Source organism: Lampris incognitus, chromosome 6, assembly GCF_029633865.1.
Source record: "Lampris incognitus isolate fLamInc1 chromosome 6, fLamInc1.hap2, whole genome shotgun sequence".
NCBI classification, from domain to species: domain Eukaryota; kingdom Metazoa; phylum Chordata; class Actinopteri; order Lampriformes; family Lampridae; genus Lampris; species Lampris incognitus.
The window spans coordinates 14,556,857-14,583,295 of NC_079216.1; the positions used below are offsets into that span (position 1 = coordinate 14,556,857).

Below are 26,439 nucleotides of genomic sequence, written 5' to 3' on the forward strand. Positions count from 1 at the left end.
TAAGCCAAGCGTGCATGTCATGTTTGGTGCAATTAGTCTACGTGTGCGATAGGCAGCTCACCAGCAATAACACAAGTAGTTGGTAATAGGGGATTAAATTTGGACATAAGTTGGACAATGCCACAAATCAGTATCACAGCCATGCTCGGAGACGGAATATGAACTAGGTAGGCCGGGAAAAAGGAAAATTTCTAGTCCTTTCTTGAATAAAGTAAACACATTTGAAGACATACACACATACATATACAGGTGTGGTGAATATAGTATGCACACTTTTACAGTGTACACAAGCATGCAGACACAAAAACTACCACAAGGCACATCCCTGGGCCCTGAGCCAGCATGTAATATTGACGATGTGATGTGGTACACCTCATTACAGACACACACAGCCGCGCTCCTCTTCAACTATTGATGGGCCTGGAGCTCTTTCTCCTCGCTACTGCTACCAGGAGCAATGTGAAGGCACTAAGTACAAGCACACAACAAACACCGGCTTTGTTTGTGCTCACACGCACATGTGTTCGCACACAGACACACATACACACACACAAAGACACACACACACACACAGGCAAACAGATACAAACACACAGGCAATCTACATCCTGCCTCATGCACACACAAACACACCCTCACCACTGGAAAATGGAAATATGTTACTTACTTCCACTGAAAACACCAAAAACCTGTCCATGAATGCCACACTTTCCATCCGAGAAGCTTCATTAGTGTGGAAAACAGATTTCTTGTCCCAAAACCTTCTTGCTTGTTTAAACTTGGTGCCTCTGCCCCTTTCACAGCTCAACAAAAACCTCTGTGTGCCGTGACACCTTTTTACTGTGGACACTGTGCGAACAATTCCAACGTGGAACAACGTGGGCGCAGGAAATGAAGTCACTCCAAAAGCAACAGCAACAGAGTGTAGATAAAACAATAAGACACAGCGTGGTATCTCAACACACTGTAAGTGAACAACCTCGTCTTTTTTCTCCTGTTTCCTCCATCTCTCTTATAGCTATTTAAGGCTATTTTGGAACTTCCATCCATCCTTTATCCAAACGGCCTATCCTGCTCTCGGGGTCGCGGGGATGCTGCAGCCTGTCCCATCACCAGTGTTGTAGTCGAGTCACTAAACCTCGAGTCCGAGTCGAGTCTCGAGTCCCCAGTGTCCGAGTCCCGAAAGAAGAGTCCGAGTCATCAAGGTTGAATCTGAGTCGAGTTCCAAGATGGACTCCGGTGCGCCACTCTGGCACCGTAAAAAAGCAGACATACAAATAAAAAAGGCCTGCATGAAACAAAAATGACACAGCTGTCACCATTTCAAAGGGAGCTTATTTACTTTGTGACATAATAGCCAAACAAATGCACTCGCAAGCATGTTTGCAGTCGAGTCACTAAACCTCGAGTCCGAGTCGAGTCTCGAGTCCCCAGTGTTCGAGTCCGAGTCCAAGTCTGAGTCATCGGTGCTCAAGTCTAAGTCAAGTCACGAGTCCTGTAAATCAGGGCTCGAGTCCGAGTCCTGGACTCCAGTATTATAACACTGCCCAGCACTCATTGGGCGGCAGGCAGGGAGACACCCTGGACATGCCACCAGGCCATCACAGCCCCCCCCCCACACACACACACACACACCTAGGGACAATCTAATACAGCTGATTCACCTGACCTACATATCTTTGGACTGTGGGACCTTCTTGCTGTGAGGCGACCGCACTAACCACTGCACCACTGTGGTGCCCCTATTTTAGAACTTGAGATTCAAATTTCAGTTCTTGATTCATTGCAGGACAAAAGAAATCATCCTAGTATCTGGATATTTACCATACCAGTAGCGACAGAGCATCCATCATTGATAACCGTCACCAATGTGTTTTTGGAATGTCCTTGGAAAAGCAACAGGTCTGTCAGACTATGAGAGACAGACCCAAGCTCTGTTCAGAACTAACTAGTAGAACTGAATAGTTCTCTGTATTGGGTTAGCACTCACACGGGAAACCTGGGAAAATATGTTCCACTGGCATACTTAGCAACTGTAAAGTCCCCTTTAGGTGCGGCAGAGTGTGGCTGGTGTTGTGGCTGGCGCGGTGCAGCATGACATCAGTCTTGGGTCAAAGCATGGCACGGGATTAGACTGGTGATGGAGAGGAAGCCAGCAGGATCCCTGAGGGCAGACCTGAGTTGTGCCGTGACAGAACCCGGCTCGTGTGCAGGAAAGTTCTCCTCCACTTGGCATGTCTTGAACAGCGTCTCTCTGCTATGAACACACCCGCTGGTACTGTCCACACCCACACTCATATCCTCTCCTAGCTAACACCAGGCCTTTGAACGCCCCATGGTAGTAATAACCAAAACAAAGACTGGAAAAACATGGCCAAATCTGCCCCAACAGGCAGAATTTATGCTATTTAAGTAACTTATACATCCATAGCGGGATATAACTGGTCTACACTTAATACGTCTTTATGCATGCTCAATAATCCAGGTAAGAAAATCAAATAAAGTTGAATCGGGTCATCTGGACACAACGTTTATTGACAGATATGTTTCATCACTCATCTAAGTGACCTCTTCAGTCTCAACTGACTGCAGGTATCCCCACCCTTACAAACAATACAGTGGCATAACAACCGAAACCAATGATCACTTTCATATGCAAATATGGGCGTGATCATTAACTAGAGTTACAATGGCTGTGTGTACTACTCACGAGAGGATTTGGGAATGTTTGCAATCACAGCATTGTAAGATGGTGACAGATGTACTCGTAGTTCAGGGATGGTCATTCCCGCTTAACATAGATGGCCACTTTGACTTCTCATTCAAACCAGCGTTCCTCCCTATCAAGGATGTGCACATCCTCATCCTTGAAAGAGTGGCCACTAGCCTGTAGAGTCCTGGCCTGACGCGTGAAACGTATCTGTCAATAAACGTTGTATCAGGGCGTCCGGGTAGCGTAGCGATCTATTCCGTTGCCTACTAACACAGGGAACACCGGTTCGAAGCCCCGTGTTACCTTCGGCTTGGTCGGGTGTCCCTACAGACACAACTGGCTGGGTCTGCGGGTGGGAAGCCAGATGTAGGTATGTGTCCTGGTCGCTGTACTAGCGCCTCCTCTGGTAGGTCAGGGCGCCTGTTTAGGGGGGAGGGGGAACTGGGAGGAATAGCGTGATCCTCCCACGCGCTACGTGCCCCTGGTGAAACTCCTCACTGTCAGGTGAAAAGAAGCAGCTGGCGACTCCACATGTATCGAAGGAGGCATGTGGTAGTCTGCAGCCCTCCCCGGATCGGCAGGGGGGGTGGAGCAGCGACTGGGATAGCTCAGAGAGTGGGGTGACTGGCCAGGTACAAATGGAGAGAAAAAGTGGGGGGGGGGGGGGGGGGGACATATCCAGATGAACCGATTCAACCTTCTGTGATCTACACTCTATAGTTTCACACATGATTAAGGTTATTATCTACCTATGTGCCCCCCACCCACCATTTAGCCCCTATAATGCTAAATGGCTGTGGGCTACGGTAAAGGAGATTGTACCACAGACAGCTGCCAAAGCATTCCAAAATGGAAATTCATTCCAAATGGACCAAGTGGGCGCCCTCTTGTTTCCGAATGAATGGATGGTTTTACTGGCGACAAGCTGGATGAAGATAACTGGCCATCTGACCCATATCCCACTGGCAGACATACACGTGCCCCAGAGAAGACCAGGAAACGGTGACCAGACCACAGGGAAGCTCGGATTCCATCTGTTTCCATGGCCAGGCCCTTGTCGGAGCGCCATGGCGACCTCCAGAGCTTCCTGAAATGGTTCAAGCTGTCAGTCACCTGTGGGTGGTGCTGCCACAAAGAATGGGCAGTTCCATTTCCTCTGATTCGATTGGTGGTGGTGGTGGGGTGGCATTCGTCCCTTCGTACCAACCCTACGTTACAAAAGATGATAAAAAGTCAAATCGCACAAATATCGATATAATTTCTACAGTTTCTGTGGACCGTGTGGGAAGTGTGCTTCTGCACATGTAGGTCTCATGCGGTGTTCCAGTCAGGTCTCAAGAGGCATCATTCCATTGCGCAACCTTCTGGCACCATCCTGGCCTGCTGGCACTGCCATCTGCTGCTGTTAAAGCCCAGATCACAGGCATCCTAACAGCCTACCAGCTCCCACAGGTCTGCTTGACTAAAGGCATTGACTACAACATCTCTACTAATTTCTTACAGATGGTCTGGATGAAAGCAAACATCTTTTTGGGGAACTAGCTCACAGGTACTGTCATTGATGTGGGCACATATAACGTTGCTATTTCCTTTAATGGATGACGACAACAGGTTGAATTAATTGAACGTGATGGTGAGGTCACGTTTAGTCCTGTGCTGTCTATTTTACTTTACATTGAGACAGGCTGTAATTGGAGTGTTTTTCTAGGAGGAGAAATGAAGCTTTCCTGTGTGTCTAACTTGGCTTCACCCCTGCAACAGCCGTGCTGAAAAACAGGAATGAAGAGGCAGTTCTGTCACCAGCATCCTGTTCCTCACACATAATCTGCTTCAGAATCACACTTCTCTGAAGATGTACTGGGCATGCGAGCATGCACGTTTGTGTGATGGTGTGGGGCTGCAAGTTTGCATGTTTGTGTATATGTGTGTGTGTGCCAGTGCTTCATGCAAGGCTATGTGAGTATGTATGTGTGTGCATTTACTTGCACTTGCACACACATATGCATGCATATGAGCACATGTATACTTGCACCTGTACATCTGAGCTCGCCCATATATATTTATTCTGTGTACGTATTTAATATCCTTAATGATGTGCCACAACATTGACAGTTCCCTCGGAGTAAAACATAATTCCGATGAGGGGCCATATTTATTTAACAAGAAGGCTAAACCACTTATGATGGAGCCCTTTTTCCAACTCTCTCACTGAGCGAGCTCAGTTCAGAGTCAATAAAACACCATGTTGTGACAAATGAAAGGTTGCTATCTTTACCTCAGATCAGCTTTAATACCAAATCACCCCACCGCGTTTTCGGCATTATTCAGAGGCTCATTTGACAGAGGCCTGAAACAGTAAGCAGATCCCACACTGGATCCCGCACCGGAGATCCTCAAGCAGAGTCTCAAGAAGTTTTGCAAAGCTTCCAGCCTTTGAGCTAGACTCTGATCCACAGGGTAACCCTCTGGACCAGGGGTGGCCAACCATGTGCCATGGAGAGCCATGTGTGCGCAGGTTTTCATTCCAGCCGGACTCCACACCAGGTGATTTCACTGATTAGCAACCCTTCAACCAAAGAGGAAGAATGTATCGGTGAAATCACCTGGCGTGGAGTCGGGCTGGAATGAAAATATGCATACACATGGCTCTCCATGGCACACGGTTAGCCACCACTGCTCTGGACCTTCAGGGTATTCAGCAAATACCTAAGAAAAAAATATTGTTAACTGCACAGATAAATAGACTCGCTAGCCCTTGGCTAACGGGTCAGACCCTTTAGTGGACTTGTTAACGTTTTCGCCCGTGGTGCAGGAGACCCGGGTTCGCGTCCGGCTGCGGGAGTTCCCGGGCTGCCCCCTGAATTCGCTACAATATTGAGAGTATTTTTGTACTCCTAATAAATAGTATGTTTTAATTATTTTTATTCACTGAAATAATAGTTATAATTTCTAGATCATAAACTTGGACTAATATGTTTTGGCAAACAATGGGTTAATATAATGGAACGGGAAATGGACCAATCACAATTTTTCTTCCGATGGTATCTGGGTGAATCAGCGGCTCCCCCGTGCCAGGACCTTTGGTAGCTGTCACCGAATGCCTGTGTAATTCAAGCCAACGTGGGCATGAATTTGATTTTAACAGTCCTAGCCAACCATATTCTGTTGAGTTGTGGACGGGACAATAACAGAGCATCTTAACATCTCCCAGGTATTCGCGGATTTGAAAAGCGACCCACGAAGGTCATCAGTGAGCGAGCACGGAGAAAAAGAGACAACAGAACAACAATGAAGGGTTTAGAGAGCAGCGAAATGGCGGGAGTTAGTGAAGAAGAAGACCGCGTGAAGTAATAGAAACTCCATTTTCTAGACCGCCTTTTCAGGAAAAACGAGAAATAATCCAGAGAGTTCAACCATCACCTGACCTTGCTAGGATTGGTGCAAGCTACCAAGAGCTACCAAAGGCATTTTCAAACTAGCAGCCACAGTCGCTAACCGTGGCTAACGGGCAGCCTGCACACCAATATGCTGTACTGCTGCCGGGACTGCTTGCTTTTCAATATGACAACAGGCTCTGGTCCAGCACGGGATTTAATCATTTGAGTTGCTTCACTAAAGAAGCTCTGAAAGAGCAGCCCACCCCGGACACCTGCGTGTCACTGTTTCTCCAGAACACATTTGGAAACACAGTGCTGACCAGCAGCTGAGTGAGCAACAGCGGAGACAGACCACTGCACACAACCACAAGGTGAGTATGCACGGAAATATGCTACAAGGCTAACTTTTCCAGTTTGTCGCTCCAGCATATTATTTGACAATCGGACCAAAACAGTTTCAGTCAGACAGGGAAAAGAGATCCCCCCCCCAAAACATCCATTAATTGTGTAGTCGCATCGGTGCTAACTTTGAAAAAAAAATGGTGGCAAAATGTCTGGAGTAAGCCTTGACCCTCATCCTGACTGAAAATTCAGCTCTAGTTTCAGTGAGGATCACGTAATTTCAGAGCAAATGAATTAAATTTCATAGCATTACGTTCAGTTTCAAATTATGCTATTCAGATTCAGTTTTCAATGCAATTATTCAAGTTGAGTGACACAAATTCAAATTATGTGGTTCAAGTTCAGCTTTTTAATGCAATTACTCAATAAGGTTGGCTATTATTTTTATTATTATGTTTGATTTTTTGTTATTGCCACATGTGGCCCTACTGAAGGCCCAGGGTCCAGGACCACGGTTCGACACTGCTCTGATCTGGACTCTGATCTGGATTCTGATCTGGACTCAGTCATCATGAATGTGCCCTGCTCACACAGAAGACATGGGGAGAGAGAGAGAGGGAGAGAGAGAGAGAGAGAGAGAGAGAGAGAGAGAGAGAGAGAGAGAGAGAGAGAGAGAGAGAGAGAGAGAGAGAGAGGGCGAGAAAATATAGAGGATGAACGCACAGAGATCCTCATGTTTTGAAACCCCAATAAATGAAAAGAAAAAATGATTGAATCTGCTTTTGTTCAAGTGAGTTTTTTTTTTAAAATTCATTACACTGTTTTAGTGACAGCATGATAAAGCGGGTGTATATTGTAATAGGTTGAAGGAACAGCGTGATCTTTCCCTCTGCCGCTCGGTGTTTGCCAGGAGCGGGAGAGCGATCAACACCATGTGTTCGGCAGACAGAAAACCGGCTTCGTCCTTTCAGCTCCGACGAGCACATCTCCCCTCGCTAATCAGAGCCACGCCGAACATCCTCTCGCTCACGGCGCCCGCGGCGCTGGGCGACGGGACTGCGTGGACATCGAGACAGTAAGACGGCCGAGTTCACTCTTAACAGACACAATCCGAACACACGTGTGCGCACAGGAGGCGGGCGGGGGGGGGGGGATTCTCTGCAGAGAATGGAGTAAAGGAATGCAGTGGAAAACGCTAAAAGACCGAGTCAGCCTCAAAAACTGGGGTAAGACCCAAACCTCAAACGCTTTACACAGATGTACAGTGCAAACACGCACGCACACACAGACACACACAGACACACACAGACACACACACACACACACACACACACACACACACACACACACACACACACACACACACACACACACACACACACACACACACACACAATTCCGTGTATAACCTGATTTGGAAGCAAATTAAATGTCCAGTGATACCACTGAATACATGAAGGCACTCCACACACACACACACACACACTTCTGCAAATATAACGCCCAATTTTATGACTAGTTCAGTGAAAGCACATGAGGACACAACTCTCTCTCTCTCTCTTTCTCTCTCCCTCTCTCTCTCTCTCACACACACACACACACACACACACGCACACACAAAACTAACCAACGCGCAGCAAGCCAGCTGTGGACATGCACATAGAAAAACGAAGTCGCTGGCCATGGCCACAGTTGCATAACAAATGCCTGTGTCTCCTAATATCCCTCGCCCTTTGCTCTCCATCTCCACTCTGCTTCCCACCTCACACCTGACCTGTCCCACGGGGAGCAGGCCAGACAGGAAACAGGAAGTGGCTAATGAGGAACAAGACCTCGGCCGCGGCGTGTATAACCTCACTGCCCCTCACAGCACTCTCGGGTCCTGTCCTGCAAACGCCCCTCTTAGGGAAACCCAGGCGACCTCCATCCCTTTCCTCACAGTTGCTTCTCCAGCCAATCTGTTCGCCTACAAGCGAAATCATCGCTCGGGTTGAACATTTTTCAAACTGAGCAAGCAATGGTGTCCCTTATGTTGTGCACGCCAGGGCGAAACGGTGGCATCTTGCACCACATCACCTCTTCCCATTGACTTTTCACTGATTCCCGCTGTGCCAAAGTTTGCTGTTGCAGTCGCGGCGAATGTGTTGCGCTTTTATCAGAATCAGAATCAACTTGAATGGCTGAGTGTGCCTGTACACACACACAAGGAATTTAACTTTGGTAGACAGCAGCTTCTAGCACTTGCAGACATCACTCACGCACAAAAAAGAAAAACAAAACAGCAAACAAAAAAGAAAAAAACAAGAATAAATGGAACAACAGCAGGACATTGGATGGAGGCATGTAAGCACAACAGGTATGTCACTACTATACAGTCTTGATAAGGTTGAGTAATCAATAGCCTATACCCATATATTCTACCACATTGCTTAATATACTATATTGTCCATACGCTATACCATATACCATACCATGACTCCATACCCCATCATAGCCATATACAATACTATATACTCCCACTATATTACACTATATTATCTTATGTACCAGAAGTATACACTATATGTTCACCCCCATCCACCTCACAACTACATACTATATTATATACCTATGTTACAACCACAACAATAACAGCAACAAATGTAACCAGAATACAGCAGAAAAATAAGTATTTACAATTATAGCAAGAAAGCCACTTTATTTTTGTCATTGCACAGTTGTTTGGTTACAATGAAATTTGTTCTCTGCATTTGACCCATCGGCACAGTGGCACAGTGGTTAGCGCTGTCGCCTCACAGCAAGAAGGTCCCGGGTTCGAACCCTGGGGGTGTCCAACCCTGGGGGTCATTCTCTGTGTGGAGTTTGCATGCTCTCCTCATGTCTGCGGTGGGTTTTCTCCGGGTGCTCCAGTTTCCCCCACCATCCAAAACACATGCATGTTAGGGTTAGTTCTCCTGTCTGTGCCCCTGACCGAGGCATGGCAAGACGAACTGGAGTTGGTCCCAGGGTGCTGCACAGCAGCTGCCCACTGCTCCTAGCTACACAGCTAGGATGGGTTAAATGCAGAGCATAATTTCCCTACGGGGATCAATAAAGTATCTCAAAATCCTATTGTATAGAAGCAGTGGGCAGATGCAGCACCTGGGGACCAACTCCAGTTCTTCTTTCTATTGCCTTGCTCAGGGGCACAGTATTAACCCTAACATGCATGTCTTTTTGATGGTGGGAAGAAACCAGAGCACCCGGAGGAAACCCACGCAGACATGGGGAGAACATCCAAACTCCACACAGAAAGGACCTGGAATGGCCTGGGGTTCAAACCCAGGACCTTCTTGCTGTGAGGTAACAGTGCTAACCACTGGGCCACTGTGACAGCAGTGTGTCTAGAGGGAATCCAACCCTTAATATTTCTGAATCAGAATCAGAATATTTTATTCATCCCCAAGGGGGAATTGGTGCAATACTCTGCACTTTGATCTATAAAGTCTCCATATAAATTTCATTAATCAGATGAAAGCATGGATGAGGGAATTCCTGGAGTTGTTTATGTAGTTGGGCACTAATTTAAGGGTGCCATTATAGATGTTTCGGCTTTCCTGAAGAATATTATGACTAGTAAATCAGGGGTTTAACATGACTATCAACAGGAGTTGCTGAATTGCTACTGATCAGAACAAAGTAAATGACTCATGGCTGCCATTGTACTCCCACTTCTCACTGAATGTGCCGACTCTACCTTTCCACTTAAAATTATTCTTGTGTGCTTTGAGTTGCAGTTGTAGTTATTCCTATTGCTTAACGAAAGGTCAGGATCCAAGTAACACTACACACAGCTCTTTTAAAGCAATTCCTAGAAGGACACATTAGAAAATTGTCCGATACTAGGTGACTTTATGCAGCATTTTCATACGGTAGCAATAGTAACTACAAGCTACAAACCTGGAAATACTGGTCACATCAGCTTTTAAATACTAAATGTGAACTCAAGAGTTTTGCTTTTCTCCATTTTCTCCCACTTGACGCCAGCAAGGTAAGAGTCTACAGCAGCCTATAGGGATGTGTCGGTCACAAACGAGTTGGCTCCATGAGACGGCGCCCGTCTGAGAGCTGATTTCTTTTTTTCTTTCTTTTTCTTCTTGTAAATTAATACAAGACAGAGTAATAGGATGATCCTATAATGTGTTTGTTAAATACGACACGGAAACATCTCACTTTGGTAATAACATTAAGAGCCAAGCATGGTGGGACTTTTGTGTGTTGTGCCAGACACCAACATACAAAACATAGTTCAATATAAATAAATGTTCAAAACATATGTGTAATAGTGTTGATTTTTTTTACATTGGTTAAGGTTTTTATACCAAACATAATGTAAAATTGTGGTACTCTGGAAATTATAAGGTTAAGTGTAATTACATTGAATAATTTAAGTGATATAGTATGTGCACACATGTGGGCATAAGGTCATCGGTGCCTGTCGAGGTGGCAACTTAAGAACCCACTGGTGGACACCGGCGGTGAGGGAAGCCGTCAGGCTGAAGAAGGAGGCCTTTCAGGCTTGGTTGGCCCAGGGTCTCCTGAAGCAGCAGACAGGTACCGGGAGGCCAGAAGGACTTCGGCGATCGCGGAAGCAAAAACTCAGGTGTGGGAGGAGTTCGGCGAGGCTATGGAGGAGGACTTTCAGTTGGACTCAAGGAAGTTCTGGCAAACCATCTGGCGACTCAGGGAGGGGAAGTAGGGCTCAACTCAGACTGTGTTCAGTTGGGGAGGGGAACTGCCGACCCGGACTAGGGATGTTGTTGGGCGGTGGAAAGAACACTTTGAGGAGCTCCTGAACCCGGCTAAAACATCCCCAGTGGAGGAGGTAGAGTCTGAACACTCGGGGGAAGCCCCACCCATATCCCTGGCAGAGCTCTCTGAGGTAGTTAAGAAGCTCCTCGGTGGCAAGGCACCGGGTGTGGATGAGATTGTCCCTGAGATGCTGAAGGCTCTGAACATTGTTGGGCTGTCTTGGCTGACACGCCTCTTCAATGTCGCATGGAGGTCAGGGACAGTACCTGTGGAGTGGCACACTGGGGTGGTGGTTCCCATATTTAAAAAAGGGGTGTGCTCCAATTATCGGGGCATCACACTGCTCAGCCTCCCTAGGAAAGTCTACTCTAGGGTGCTGGAAAGGGGGCTCCGACCGATTGTTGAACCTCAGATCCAGGAGGAACAATGCGGATTCTGTCTTGGCTGTGGAAAAACCGAATCAACTCTTTACTCTCGCGCAAGTGCTGAGGCAGGCATGGGAGTTTGACCAGCCAGTCTACATGCGTTTTCTGGACTTGGAGAAGGCTTACAACCATATACCTCAGGGTGGGCACTCTGAGGGGGGCACTGCGGGAGTATGGGGTACTGGGGCAGTTGCTACAAGCCATTTGACCCTTGTATAACTAAAATGAGAGCTGTGTCAGCATTCTCGGCAAAAAGTCAAACACGTTTTTGGTGGGTGTTGGACTCCGCCAAGGTTGTCCGTAGTCTCCAATTGTGTTTGTGATATTCATGGACAGGATCTCAAGGCGCAGCCAAGGTGAGGAATGTGTCCATTTTGGGAACCTCAGAATTGCATCTCTGCTTTTCGCAGATGATGTGGTTTTGTTGGCTTCATCAGAACGTGACCTCCAGCACACACTGGGGCGGTTTGCAGCTGAGTGTGAAATGGCCAGGATGAGCGTCAGCACCTCCAAGTCTGAGGCCATGGTTCTCTACCAGAAAATGGTGGATTGCTCCTTCCGGGTTGGGGATGAGTTGTTGCCTCAAGTGAAGGAGTTCAAGTATCTCGGGGTCTTGTTCACGTGTGAGAGTAGGATGGAGTGGGAAATTGGCAGGTGGATTGGTGCAGCATCGGCAGTAATGCAGACGTTGTACCAGACTATTGTGGTGAAGAGGGAGCTGAGCTGGAAGGCAAAGCTATCAATTTACCAGTCAATCTTCGTTCCAACCCTCACCTATGGTCATGAGCTTTGGGTAGTAACCGAAAGGGAGAGATTGCGGATACAAGCAGCTGAAATTAGTTTCCTCCGTAGGGTGTCTGGGCTCAGCCTTAGAGATAGGGCGAGGAGCTCTGACATCCGGAGGGAGCTCGGAGAAGAGCCGCATCTCCTTCGCATCGAAAGGACCCAGTTGAGGTGGTTCAGGCATCTGATTAGGATGCCTCCTGGGCGCCTTCCTTTGGAGGCTTTTTGGGCATGTCCAATTGAGAGGAGACCCCGGGGGAGACCCAGAACTCGCTGGAGGGACTACATGTCCAATGTGGCCTCGGAACGCCTTGGGTTCCCCCAGGAGGAGTTGGAGGGCATTGCTGGTGAGAAGGATGTCTGGAGTGCCCTACTTAGCTTGCTGCCACCGCGACCCAACCCCGGAGAAGTGGCTGATGATGTGATGAGATGAGATGTGCACACATACCAATCATAGGTCAAAACATTGCTAAATTTGGCTAAATTATATAAGCCAGAAGTGGTACTAAATGAAGAGCCGGCTCTTATTGCTGAGCTGAGCCAAATTATCCGACTCACTAAAAAGAGCCACAACTCCCATCACTAAAAGTCTAGAAACATGGTCAAATGTAAGTTAGGTACATATTTTCAACAAATTATATGAACCAATGTATTTTGTTATTGAATGGTATTTATTTATTTGATTTAAAGATTATTTACCTCACTCACTTCTGCTTTTCCTCATTGTCTTTATGTACAATGCAGAACGTTGTAACAGACATAACAACATAAATAAAACTTTCTGGTAAACCCCCATCTTGGGATGAACTGGGTCCGGGCAAGTTAAACACGTCAGCACTTCCAAGTGGTTGATGCTGCTGACCTGTATGGTTATGGTATATGACCTGTATGGTTGTTACGAGGAAGCTAGTCAGTCAGATGATGTGAAGGTGGTGTTACATCCTCCTTTAATCTTTTTACAGCTTATCTAGCGTACAGAGAGAGGCCAGACTAATTCGAAGGGCTTCTCTAATTTTGCAATGAACAATAAAGCATTCTGTGCAATGTCTCTTAGACAACAGACGAGTTATATTCTTCAAATTAAACATCTTGAATACAATGAATCAAAACATACTGGTGAAATCTGAAAAAGCACCGTTTGGATATAAAAACAACCAAGTGCTGATCTTTGTTAAAATGCCTTGAACCTCCCATAACAGGCTGAGGCTCAGAAGATGAAAGAGACTACGTTCCTGCCGGCTGTAGCTGCCCTCCTACTGGCCATTCTCATGGGCCCGCTACTTCAAACTGCAGGTTTTATCAGCAATATCAACCTGGACTTCAGTCACACTGTTAGCCTTGTTTGAGATGAGGGAAAGGAAGTGATCAAAATTCACTTTTTGTTTAACATTTTCCAGAAAAATCCAGTCTGTCTTAGGTACGCAAAATTCAAATAAAAGCTATTATTATTATTAAATAAAAGGTGGTGCATAAAATGTATCATACATTTATCTTCTTCTAGGGTGGCAAGGCTGAGCAGTGGTTAGTGCGGGTGCCTCATAGCAAGAAGGTCCTGGGTTCGAGCCCCGGAGTGGTCCAACCTTGGGGGTTTGTCCCAGGTCGTTCTCTGTGTGGAGTTTGCATGTTTTCTCCGTGTCTGCGTGGGTTTCCTCCGGGTTCTCCAGTTTCCTCCCACAGTCCAAAGACATGTGGGTCAGGTGAACCGGCCATACTACATTGTCCCTACGTGTGAATGTGTGTGTGTGTTGGCCCTGTGATGGCCTGGCGGCCTGTCCAGGGTGTCTCCCTGCCTGCCGTCCAATGACTGCTCAGATAGGCTCCAGCATCCTGTGACCTTGAGCAGGATAAGCGGTTTGGATAATGGATGGGTTATCATCTTATTATTATTATTATCATTATTATATTTCTTATTATTATATGTATTATTAATATTATTATTGCAATGCCTTTTGGAGGTGGCGTGGGCTTAATTCAACCCCCATGACTATCTACTTAACCAAGCTCCTCCTCCATGCAAGTGAGGTTTCTACGTGAGCCTTCTCCAAAATAATGCAAGGGAAAAGTAGCATGAGAGCCTCTGTGATGGCATGCTTAAAACGAGTTAAACGAGGAGGTGACTTTTAGAGTCCTCCCCTCACATCAGAGCGACAGCACACATACTTGCAGATGGTGTAATCACTTCGTTACAGGCTAGATGTTTCACCTAGGAATCATTACCAGTATAACAGAGACCAGTTAAATGGAGAAACACGTAGCTGCGTGTTTTTCATGGAGAGTAACAACATAAGCCGTTTCAGTACGAGCCGGCCCACCTACACCATACAAACATCTGTGAATATCCTGTGAATACCCTCCACTGCTGTAAAACATCTGGTGGCACCTTGCTCCTAAAGAGGCAGCTGGTATCTATCTGCCTGTAAGCTCCAACTACACACACACACATACGTGCATGCAAAACACACACAGACACACACACACACACACACACACACACAGAGTTGTAGGCTAGCAGTGGTTCAGGCTAAAGCTGCCTGCAGGCTGCCAGGCTGACAGCAGTCTTAACCATGTCCCCACTATCACAGATATAATAGCTTTAATATGAATAATGGAGCCGTCGCTATACACAGGAGCTCCATATTACATGCCTGCACCGCTGGTCCTTCTCGGCGTCTATTCCTCCATCTCTCCCTCTCTATCGCTCTCTCTCTCCCCTGTCTTTTCTTTTTGTTTTCGATTTCTTTCAATAATTTGCCTGTTTGGTATTTGAGCCCTGGTTGTTTCTGACTCTTGTGAGGCTTGGGAGAGGGCACATTTTGTTACCAGGACCAAATGCATCTTCAGGTGTGCGATCGCTCCCTTTAAATACAGTGTGGCCCACGGATGGGCTGTGGGCCCATTCTGAGGGACGACAGTGTTGCCGTTTGTCATTCGACTGGTAAATCGGACCTCAGTTGTCAGTCTGCAAACAGTGCTCCGAGTTTGGCAGATTTCTCCGGAGAGGCCCCTGAAGAAAGCCCCTCGGGGAAGCTTGGAAAGGAACGACGGTGTTGTGCCTCCCCATTTCCTTCTTTGCTCCCCGATCCCTCTCTGGCGCTGACATTACAGATTATGGCCAACACTAAGTGAAAAAGTACCAATATTAGTCAAACTCGGCGGTGCCTCCGTAGCCCTTGTGAATGGAGGTTTGGGTGTGCAGGGTGCAGGGAAAGGCGCTACGTGGAGCAGAGGGGAGAGAGATTGATTTCTAATTAACGGGCCGGTTGCAGTAATGAAAGACTAGATGGTCTCTACTGGCAGGGGATCAATGGGGAGCTTCTCCCCCGACAGCGAGTCTTAATCACACGAGCGCAGCTTAACTTGGATGGCCTCATTGCGGTAATTAAGGATGCTCCGCTTTCCCCCCTCATTTCCCCTCTCACCCTCACTTCCCCCAACACACATCCTCTCCCCGACAACCTCAGACCTCCTGTCTGGACTGTCTGTCAGTGGGCATGTTTCCATTCAGTTGTCAGGTTCAATTGTCAGTAGGCATGTTTCCATTCAATTGTAAGCGAGCTTTTCTAAAGTTGCAAAAAAAAAGAAGTGCAGATTAGCTGCATTTCCATCAGATCTGTGTTATGCGTCCTACATCATGCGTCCATACTGCAACGCTCACGACAAGGATGGACCGGTTAAGTGGAAGAAACAGCTGATCAGGTGATCAGATTCTATGCTGAAATACATTCATCCGCTTAGCAGTTTAGTGTTTACCGGGAGTTTAAACCATTATCAGCACTGGGCAAGGACGCTTGTTCTTCTGAAAAACACCAGTTGATGGAAACACATACCAATTTACCTTTTCTTTAAATCGACTTCAAACTTTTGCCCAAGATTAGCAAGGAAAGAAAACAAGAGGAAAAACAGAGCAAGACATATTTCGAGTGTGGACCTCCTATTTCTAAGCGTCAGCACCTGAAGTTCTGCACACAGTGGACTCAGAAGTACACCGTAGACAACAACAACACCCCGGCTTGATTCACGCTGTAGTCTTCAAAACCTGCTCTATCTGCACTGGATGGGTCCAGCGTGCCGCCGTATCCTCTCCTGACACATATGGAGGAGGACAACGGTAATTGTTGTGATCCGAGGCGAGAGCCGAACTCATTTCCTGCTGTCGCTCCCAGAGGAGCCAAGCAGGGAGGGCCAGGTGACCAAGGCAGGCTACCAGCTCCGCAGCAGAGCCGGCTGAAAGAGCAAAGCCAAGCGCACAGCAAACGCCAAAGAGAGGCCATGTTTGGCCCAATGTATGAACTCTAATTCCCAGAGGGCCGTGGGTGCAGCTAGGCGATGTCTCGCCCATCGTTGGGGCCTCTGCATTGCTCCCATCCTGTGTGTCATGTGTCGTCTTGTCTGTCGCAGAAAAGCTGACAAGTTGGACACACGATCCAACACTTCCTCTACTGAGGCGTGAGACAGACGGTTTCTAAGGGAAATGTCAACTCTTGGGTAAAAATAAGACATTTCTGCTCATCCGAAACTAAATGTCACCGATTTATTTCCGTCCTCTCTTCAAGAAACCAATCATCTGCTGAGAACCATACACTAAATGACATCACTTCTTCCCGGTCTCCACTTCCCTACACCTGGGGACACCGTCCCCATAGCAAAGGTGAGTTTACCTCTCGCCATTCCTGGCGATGGAATGGAGGAAAACAAGTGAGGAAGTTTTTCTAACCCACCTTACACAAGGCAAACAATCCTGATTTTTCCTCATGCTCTAAACAACCTCTACCCTCTTCCCTCCAACCCTTAACCCCTTGCCGGTCTTCAACATGAGCATGTGTGTGGGTTTTTTGGATGCCCATGGAGGTGTAATCTCCTCCTGCAAGGCTGGTCCCTCTGTGCAGAGCAAAATGCCTGATTTTCCAAAAATGGGTGTGCAGTGGAGGATCAAGGGAATGGGTGTGTATGTGTGTGTGTGTGTGTGTGTGGTGGTGGTGGGGGGGTGCTAATCCGCCTGTGCCACGCGCCCTGTGCCCACCACCATGTGCCCATGCAGTGCCCGACTAGCAGCACCATGCTGCCTCCTCTGTAGTGAGGTCTCTGTCGGTGTGCCACACAGCCCCACTTTGAATGCTATCAGCACAGGAGACACACTGCCACCCCACCCCTCCCACCCCCCGCCACCTCCACCACCACCCCAAGCAGGGATTACAGTGCTCTCAATGGAGGCAGGGGGAGAAAGAGGGAGGAGGAGGATCCCAGGAAGGAGGAGGAGGAGGAGAAAAAGAGGATAGGAGGCGCACAATCCTCAGACAGCGGCTCCATTGCTCAACGAGGAAGAGGCCATCGGCAAATCTGACACGCCGATCAGCAGAAGGTGGGAATCAACCCCCGAGGGAAACAAGACGACCGGCAAGAGGGGGGGGGAAGGGAGGTGGGAGGAGAGGGCTGAAAAAGGGGGACCTGTCAGCCCTCAAAAGCAGGCTTAGTGCCACTTGGTACTCCTTAAGGAGAATGAACACAGGCCCATTGTTCCAGGGTGGATCGAGCTGGGGGACATTAGCATGCGTTTGCATAGGCACACCAAACCTTCGATCGCAGCCAAGACTGACTTTTTATTTATGCACTATGCAAAAAGAGAGACAGACACAGAGAGAGAGGGGTGAAAAGGAAACTTTCTAATTACGTTTACAACCTGTTTGTAAGTGGGAAGTAGACATCAGAGAGGCCGAAGGAAAAAAAACCCGCAAAGTGCCAGTAAATAGTCATTAGACTCTTAGATGGGCGAGTCCCCTCGTGTCTCTTGTGGCAAGACTAAAGTAGTTAATTCAGTGTGTTTGAGCTTCGTCCTTGCGCCCGCGGGGTCCGGAGTGTGTTTTGGGTGCCGCGGGGGAGCGGGTGCGTGCCGCTTCCCTTGGCGATTTACCACTGAATGTGGGAAATAACAAGGTGGTCAGGATAAAAAAGCAGCTTCCCAAATTGAAACTGAAATTTCAGCATGGGGCAGGATTTCGGGTTTGAAATCCAAACAGAAACTGGATGGATCAGAAGGGTTTATGCACGGGGGATGCAAGAAAAAAGAATTATGACTTTATAAATCTTTTCAGATGTACCAAAGTTGCAGCAGGATTCACTTCTAGTTTCACCACTTCCAGTTTGGGCTCATGCGGCTTGAAGCTCTGGCCCCGAGTCTCCAGAGAAAGTATGTGTGCGTGTGTGTGTGGGGTGGGGGGGTTAGGACTTGGCATCTGCGCACCCCAGCTTGCCTTATCAGCAGAGAGGCCCTCCAGCCCATCCAAAAAACCACGGCACACACTCCAGCATCCTGAAAATGATTACGCCAACCCGTCTGCCTGCTCGGTGAAGTGACACAAAACACAACTCCCATTTGCGTGTTAAAAGCTTTCTTCTTCTCTGGTTGCAAAGAAAAAAGGGGGGGTGGGGGTGGGGTGGGGGAGAAATTGAAAATGAAAATGAAGAACTCCAACGTTGCCTGCCCAGATAAGACTGGCACAAGCGCACACGGCACAGCCTGGCAGGGAGACCCCCCCCCACCTCCACCACCTCGCTGGCACCATCCACAGCTTGCTCCCCACCACACCTGGTGCTGCTCTGGCGTCGTGTTGGCGCCACCCGGCACCACCACGGGAGGACAATTTCACCCTTATCCGAAGTGACTCTCTGTGCGTTGACGTGGGGAATTCATTTGTCAGGGGCGGCGCCGACACGTGGAGCCGACCTGACGTGTTGCCATGGAGTCAACGCGTCGCGTCCTCTCGGTCGGCATCTCTCCGTCACCACCTGGCCACGGACTCTGAGCCGGACACCACTGACCGCCCCTTCAGGAGGCGGGGGGGTGTCGTAAATGTGTGCTCCGGTCCAAACCGGCCATAAATAATTGTATATGGCATAAAGCTTGATGATCATGACACCGACCGTTCTCTCGTTTTATCGCATTGCGAAGTCAACACAAAGGGGTTGTAATTGCCCGGCGATGAGGAGGACAGGAATGTTTAGCCGGCGGAATGCCTGATGACCTGATCCGTCTGTGTCCTGATGGATCACCCCGCCAGCCAGGAGTTAAGTGTTGTATGTGTATGTGCATTTGTGCATGCATGTGTGAACAAAAAAACAAAAAAAAAAAAAGAGAGGAAGATTTCCCTCCCAATATACATCTGATTTCTCACCCATCTGCCCCCTGAATAAAGTAGACGGGCATATCTGGATGAACACAACGCTTTTTAAATGGTACATCATTCAACGTCTGTGCCACAATACAAAGGCGGAACACCCAAACACACCCAGCACGCCCATACAAACGCTGATACACTTGACACACTTCCCCCGATCCACCGTCGTAACCTATTCAGACGGAGCAGCGGGAGGCCGAGAGGCTCGAGTGCCGGGGAGATAATGACTACACGAGGTCTGGACATCTTGGAAGTGCTGGTGCTGGTAGCGCATTACTTTCCCCTCGTTCACTGGAGAGCCCTAATAAACCATTAACCCCTTTCCCCCCTCTGCTCCCCCCTCCCCTTTTCCCTGCACCCCCTAAACGAGGCTGTCTCCTGGAAGAATCTAGGCCAGTCTCCTGTCCTCGATGCCTGCCACAGCGTCAGAAACCCTCAGCAGTTCCCTGCGTCTTTAACCAGATCAACATGGACCGTGTGGCGGCTGTGGCCACACCGAGGACAGAAATGAAGACGTTTCTCTCCCCCGTCAGCCACAGCTCTAACCAAATAACCCTCTAATCCATGACTGAGGGGGGTTCTCGGAGATGCGGCTCTGACATGACGGGGGTCAAAGGTCAAAAGGCAGGCGCTGAATATTTCCTTCAGAGGTTAAGGGGTTTGTATGGTGACATCCGAGCGAGACAAAGACAGACGGCGTTTTCGTGCCGATGGGGAAGGCGAAGCTGACAGCGGCGGCGTGTCGGTGAGGACTTAAAGATGGGCCTTCGTGTTTTCGCGATAGCTTGCTGTCAGAACGAACGGACACGACTGGCGACGAGATCTTATCGGCTCCTTCGCGGGCCCCAGCCCGGGCCCGGTATCAGCGACCTTCACTTGGGACAAGCGTGACTTGTTGTTCCCCAGACATCAGTCAACAGCGCACTCAAGAGAAAAGCTCCGGCGTGTCAAGAAATCAGCCGCTCATGCAGATAACGCCTCCCCCCTCCATTTCTGGCCGCACGCGTGGGAGCTGCTGCCATTACTGGGCGTTTGGTGGACAAGCCACTGGAATGATTCATCTGATAGGTTATCACCGAGAAGAGCCGGCGGCGTTCTGCGTGGCCAACTTACCTCCCGAGTCTCCATTAGGAATGTCACTCGGCGGGAACGTCCAAATCTCCTTGAAATGTTGATTGGTTCTCAAACCTCCTCGATCATTTGCACATGAAAGGGTCCGCGGGATGCGGGGGGCTGCTGCAGAGGCCATCGACAGATTAGGGATGGTCATTTTAGCTGTTGTTGCCAATGGGTTCTCTGGGCGACACTCCCTCCGGCCCTTTCTTTACCCCTAGCCGCTCGTTCTGTGTCTCTAACAAGCGTTGTGTTGTTGGATCGCGGTTAGGGACACGCTGCCGAAGGCCACCGAGCGTTGTTCGGCTTTCCATAGCGCGGCAGAACGACTGAGCAGGGTAGGAACTAGAGCCCCCGCTGCCTACCTGAGCCAGCCGGCATCAGAAGAGGCTGGTGTGAGTGGCCCCCTCATTCAGCGCTCTACACGGATATTTATGACCCTGCCTCAAACACACACAAACACACACACACTCATGCAAACGGTACATGTAAATGTACATCATGCACAACCAAGCACTCATGCGAGGTGCTAAAATAACTGGGCCGTAAAACGGGCCTCCTAATTGACAGCAGACAAAGTGCCGCATTCTGCACATATATAAACCTACGCTGTGCTGGGGAACCGCTGGCATAATAAACGCCGCCGCAGCCGCCCCGCCACCACCGCTTCGGCCATGATTGCACACATCGTCACAAGCTGAGATGAAATCCACCAAAAAAGAAAAAAAAACAACACGAATTCCTGAACATAACAAAGGTGCTCAATCAATCTCACCGGCCCAATTTCCCTTCTCCGCGTGCCTCCATTTTTTTATTTTTTGCATTTTTTTTCCAGCTATTCTCTATTGATTTGCCAAGGACACGATGCTGCCTCGCCATTCTCTCCACCAATCTTCTTCATTGTGCTCTCTAATCATACAGCATAATACTGTAGAAGGAAGACCCCCCCTACCCCACCCCACCCCACAAACCATGAATACACACACACACACACACACCACAAAAACACACGCACACACAAAACAAATACATGCACTATGTACACACACACCATGAATAAACACACACACATACCAAGGATACACACACACCACAAAAACACACGCACACACAAAACAAATACGTGCACTATGTATACACACACACACACACACACACACACGCGCCCTGTATGATTACAATCCAATGTGCTTTCTTGGCAAGGCCATAATTTGAAATACCAAAACAGTCTGGAGGAACTCTGCTGAATTTCTTTACCGTTGTGTCACTTTCCCTCCTTTGAACGTTTTTGTTTATTCGGGAAAACGAACTTGTGCGTTGTTTTTTGACAAAGGGACCAAGAGAAGAAGGTAGTGCGGGGCTCGTGGAGTTTGTCTCCTCACGTCGGCTCTTCCAAACACGTCTGGTTTACAGAGGACGTCTCGCGGGTCTCGGCGAGGACGCCAGACTGCCACACAAAACAGCTCGCTGGGTGGAGTGAGAGTGGTCCGGCAGGCAGGCCGGCCTTGTGGTTATTTAGAGGACGGGCCTTGTTCTCCACCTGTGGCCTTCCAGCGTGCTGGAGCATCCATGTGTTTGTGTGTGGTCTCCGTTTGTCTGTCCGACTGAGAGTCTTACAGACAGACGCTGAATGCACCAAGCTTTTCACAGCCTTCCACGTCTCACAGGTCCAGTATGTCTGCACCCGTCTCCATTTTGTCCCCAAAACCGCTGCCCCCGCATTTAATAAAGCAACCTCTTCCATTCACTTCATCCTCATGGTTCAGTGTAACACATCTGACCTTAACACACACACACACACACACACACACACACACACGGCCTTATCACTCAGAAATGAGTGTGATGCAAGAGGCAGGGAGGTCAGACCAGAAACACAACTCCCACGTATTGACCACATGTCCCCCCCACACACACACACAAACACACACACATAAGCCTGATGAGAGCTGCACCTCTGTGCACACTGTGATTTGTCTATGCTGTTCTCACACACACACACACACACACACACACACACACACACACACACAGCGGTCTACAAGGAATACCTGACACGGGTCATCCTTGTTGTCAGACAAAGGCAGTTGGTTGAGCTGTTTCCTATTCTTTCTTTTTTTAACTTTCCCTTTCTCCGCCAAGCTCTTTTCAGTTTTCTCCAACATGGCCAGTGTCCCCACTGCCCTCCACCCACCACATCCACACACCTCCATCACATGCTGTTTTTAGATGATCAAACCCACCCGGAGGGCAGCGTAAAACGACATGAAAAGAAGAAAAAAAGTGAGAGTGGGCCGCCACCTCCGCCTCCCCAACCACCTATTCTCCACATCATTTTTTGGGACAATCTGTCTTGGATAGGTGGCGGTCCACTACTTATCCAGCCCCTTTCCAACACCTGTGTATCCATCCAGCCATTATCCAAACAGCTTATCCTGCTCTCAGGGTGGCGGGGAAGCCGGAGCCTATCTCAGCAGTCACCGAGCGGCGGGCGGGGAGACACCCTGGACAGGCCGCCAGGCCATCACAGGGAGACACGTGTGTGTGTAGCTCTTAAAACCAATGACAACAACAACAACATTGACCACAAGGAGGTCGGTGATGGCTTTCCCTTCACTGTACAGCAGTAAAAATATATATAAGGATTCATGTAAACAGAGTTTGAGGAGATGAGGATCAGAGAGAGACAGCCAGAGAGAGAGAGAGAGAGAGAGCTGGAGAGAGAGAGAGAGAGAGAGACTAGGATTGCTCCTCATTGCACAAGGAAACACACACTGCCTGCCACGTCTCACTTGCACACTTTCCATGGATCCCTCGATCATCCCAATGCAAACAGTCAGAACCCCTGGAATTCAACAATAAGGGTGCCATCGTGTGCCAAAATAAAGGGGAGCGAAAGCAGCTTGGAACCCTGTCGTGTTTCGGGGCTAGCCCCGCTCATCTTATCAGCACAATCCTCTCACCGCTGTTTATATGTGTCGCCTCTCCTCTCCTCCATCCGATCCCAGCCCTGGCCCTGCTTAATTCTCCACCCCCATCCACCCACCTCTCCCTCATCCCCTCCCCTTCCCAGTCCACCACATTTCTAATGCTAATTATTTAAACCTCTCCGTGTGTTCAATCCCTGCCATCCACCAGCTAGTTATTCTAATCTCTCCCCTTACAAGCCCCCCTCCGCCCCCCCCTCCGGTTTAAAAGGTGCTTGACTGAAAGGTTGATCCACGCTGTTTTCCTCAGACGGCGGATAAATGTGCCTTTTCTCCAGACTCCTCCTCTCCTTCTCCGCTCTCTTCTCCTCGCCGCCTGCCTCGTTCCACTCATCCCCTCTTCTTTGCCCTCACATACAATTACACAAACTCCCTTTTAACCTATCCTGCAGAATGGGAGAGGTTTATTCTGCTGGTGACAACTGACGGCGGAGTAAAGGGGCGAGAGCTCGGCGTGGCGTAAAAAACCAGCGCTGGTCATTTCTGATTACGGCCCCCAAGACGGGCTCAACGGGAGAAACATGTGTATGTCCGGGAAGCGAGAGTTAATTGAGGAAGATGCGTGTACATACGCAAACTGGCGAGATAAGATAATATATTATCTCCGGGAGCAGGACAGCTTGCTTGGGAACGCGCTCTCTTCCCGTTTCTGCCGGCCCGGGAGCGGGTCATTGTCCGCCGTGTTGAGAGAGAGCGAGAGAGGCCACAGTGAGGGAACCAGCCGTGGTGACACAGTTTCAGAGGTCAAAGGGCATTGGGTTTTTTTTGCCCCCCCTCCAGATCAGGTGTGGGTGTGGGGAAGTGCGTTCAGGGTAAAGGGCATTTGTTTTTTTGCCCCCCCAGATCAGGTGTGGGTGTGGGGAAGTGCGTTCGGGGTAATGAGGGCATCATAGCATCATTATCAGCAACACTGGTCTTTGTCTCCTCTCACGCTCCCTTGCGTTGTTTCTAGATTACCCATCTTACTGGATCATCCTGTTTTCTCTTTCTTTCAAACTGCTTTTTTTCCCTCGTTCTCCTGCCCCCCCCCCCCCCCCCATCCACTCTCTTTCTCTCTCTCTCGCTCTCTTTCATTCAGCTGAAGTGATCTCTCTATTGGTCCGGTGGAGAAGCCACCTACATGCAGCGCACCGAGGACCACGGGCTCAGCAGAACAACAGAACAGCCCTCGGCACCAACCAGGAGTCCGCTCAGCATCAACCCCCCCCCCATGCTTACATAAACGCTTGTTTCTGGCCACAGCCCCCCCCCACACACACACACACACACACACATACATACATACATACATACATACATACATACATACATACATACATACATACATACATACATACATACATACATACATACATAAGCTCCAGCTACATCATCTATAAGGCAAAGCACCTGCTGAAATATACATGTGCTGCACACGCAGCAGATGTGGAATTGCATCACGGGGTCGAGGTTTTACACTTCTTTGCCATATTTCAAGATATCGTCTCATCAGTAAGCATGCTGCGTCTCGCGTCACCGATGTGTACGAAACTACCGACGGCAGAACTGCTCCCATCATCCGGCGAAAGCTTCTTCTTTTTTTTTTCCTTTCACCTGTTTGCATTCAGTATGGAGCTGTTCATCAGCCATGAACTAATTTAAAGCAACGTTTGTTCATGTGGGTGACGAGCAAAATGTAGAAAAGTAGAAAAACATGTAGAAAAGTACTCTTTAACCTTACATGTTCGCTTCTAGAGCTAGATCAGATACCGACATTAAAGTGATCGCTTGGACGAGTCTAATTATTATGCGGAGGGAGATGTCCGGCCAACTCACCTTGGTACTCCTGCCCGGGGGTGTAGGCGGTGGGGTTCCCGGTGATTTGGAGGCTGAGCAGCACCTCTCCGCTGGCCTCGGCGATGCCCGTCCCCTCCAGATCCCCGTGGTGGGTGCACAGGAAGAAGAAGGGGTTGAAGCGGGGGTAGAACCCGGCGGGCGGGGACCCCAAATCCATAGTGCCGCTCCCCAGGACCAGGGCCAGCAGGGCACAGCCTAGGGCACCCCCGAGAGAGGCCCGCGCCATGGCCATCTGCCCTCACGGGGCCGAGGGGTCAGAGAGCGCCTGGATGGGGCGGAGGGAGAGAGAGAGAGAAAGAGGAGTGGGGGCCAGGAGAGACGGGAAAGATGAGTGAGACGGGTGAGCAAGGGAGCGAGGGAGGGAGGGAGGGAAGTCACACAGGTAGAGCTCCAGAAGACGGCTGCTGCGGAGGGGAGTCCGCCGCTCGCTCGGCCTTGGAGGATGTCCAGGAGGTGCGGGAGGGAGTTGTGCGTGAGACGATGGCGATGTTTCAAACGAGCGGGGGTGCGAGGAAAAAAAACAAAACTTCTTCTTCCTCAGCTCCTTCTTCTTCTTCGTTCTTCCTCCTCTCTCCTCCTTTCACTCTGGCAGAGTTCAGAGCGTCGGTTGTGCTGTCCTGTTCCTGTGCTTAAATACCTCAACCCCTCCTTCTCTTTCCCTCTCTCTCCACCCACCCTCCCTCACTGTAGCAGCAGCTCCACACGCGCCGAGTGCGCTCTACCAGACGGCCTCCCTCTCTCTCTTTCTCTCTCTCGCTCGCTCACTATGACTCTCTCGCTCTCTCATCCAGCAACTCTCCTCCCTCTTTTTTACTGTCAGTCTATCAGCTTTTTTCTTAATCTCTCTCTCTCTCTCTCTTTTCTCTCTCTCAACCTCATCCAGCAACTCTCTCCTCCCTC

The 26,439-nt window shown here is 49.0% G+C and overlaps 1 protein-coding gene across 1 annotated transcript in view; it reads right to left on the reverse strand.

The window, feature by feature from the left end:
• Positions 1 to 26,123, reverse strand: part of reln (reelin) — a 194,731-nt gene extending 168,608 nt beyond the window's left edge. The window contains exon 1 of the mRNA XM_056281407.1: positions 25,519 to 26,123. Coding sequence (XP_056137382.1) covers positions 25,519 to 25,771 — 253 coding nt within the window. The 5' untranslated portion in view covers positions 25,772 to 26,123. The remainder of the gene's footprint in view (positions 1 to 25,518) is intronic.
• Between the last annotated feature and the right edge of the window lie 316 nt (positions 26,124 to 26,439).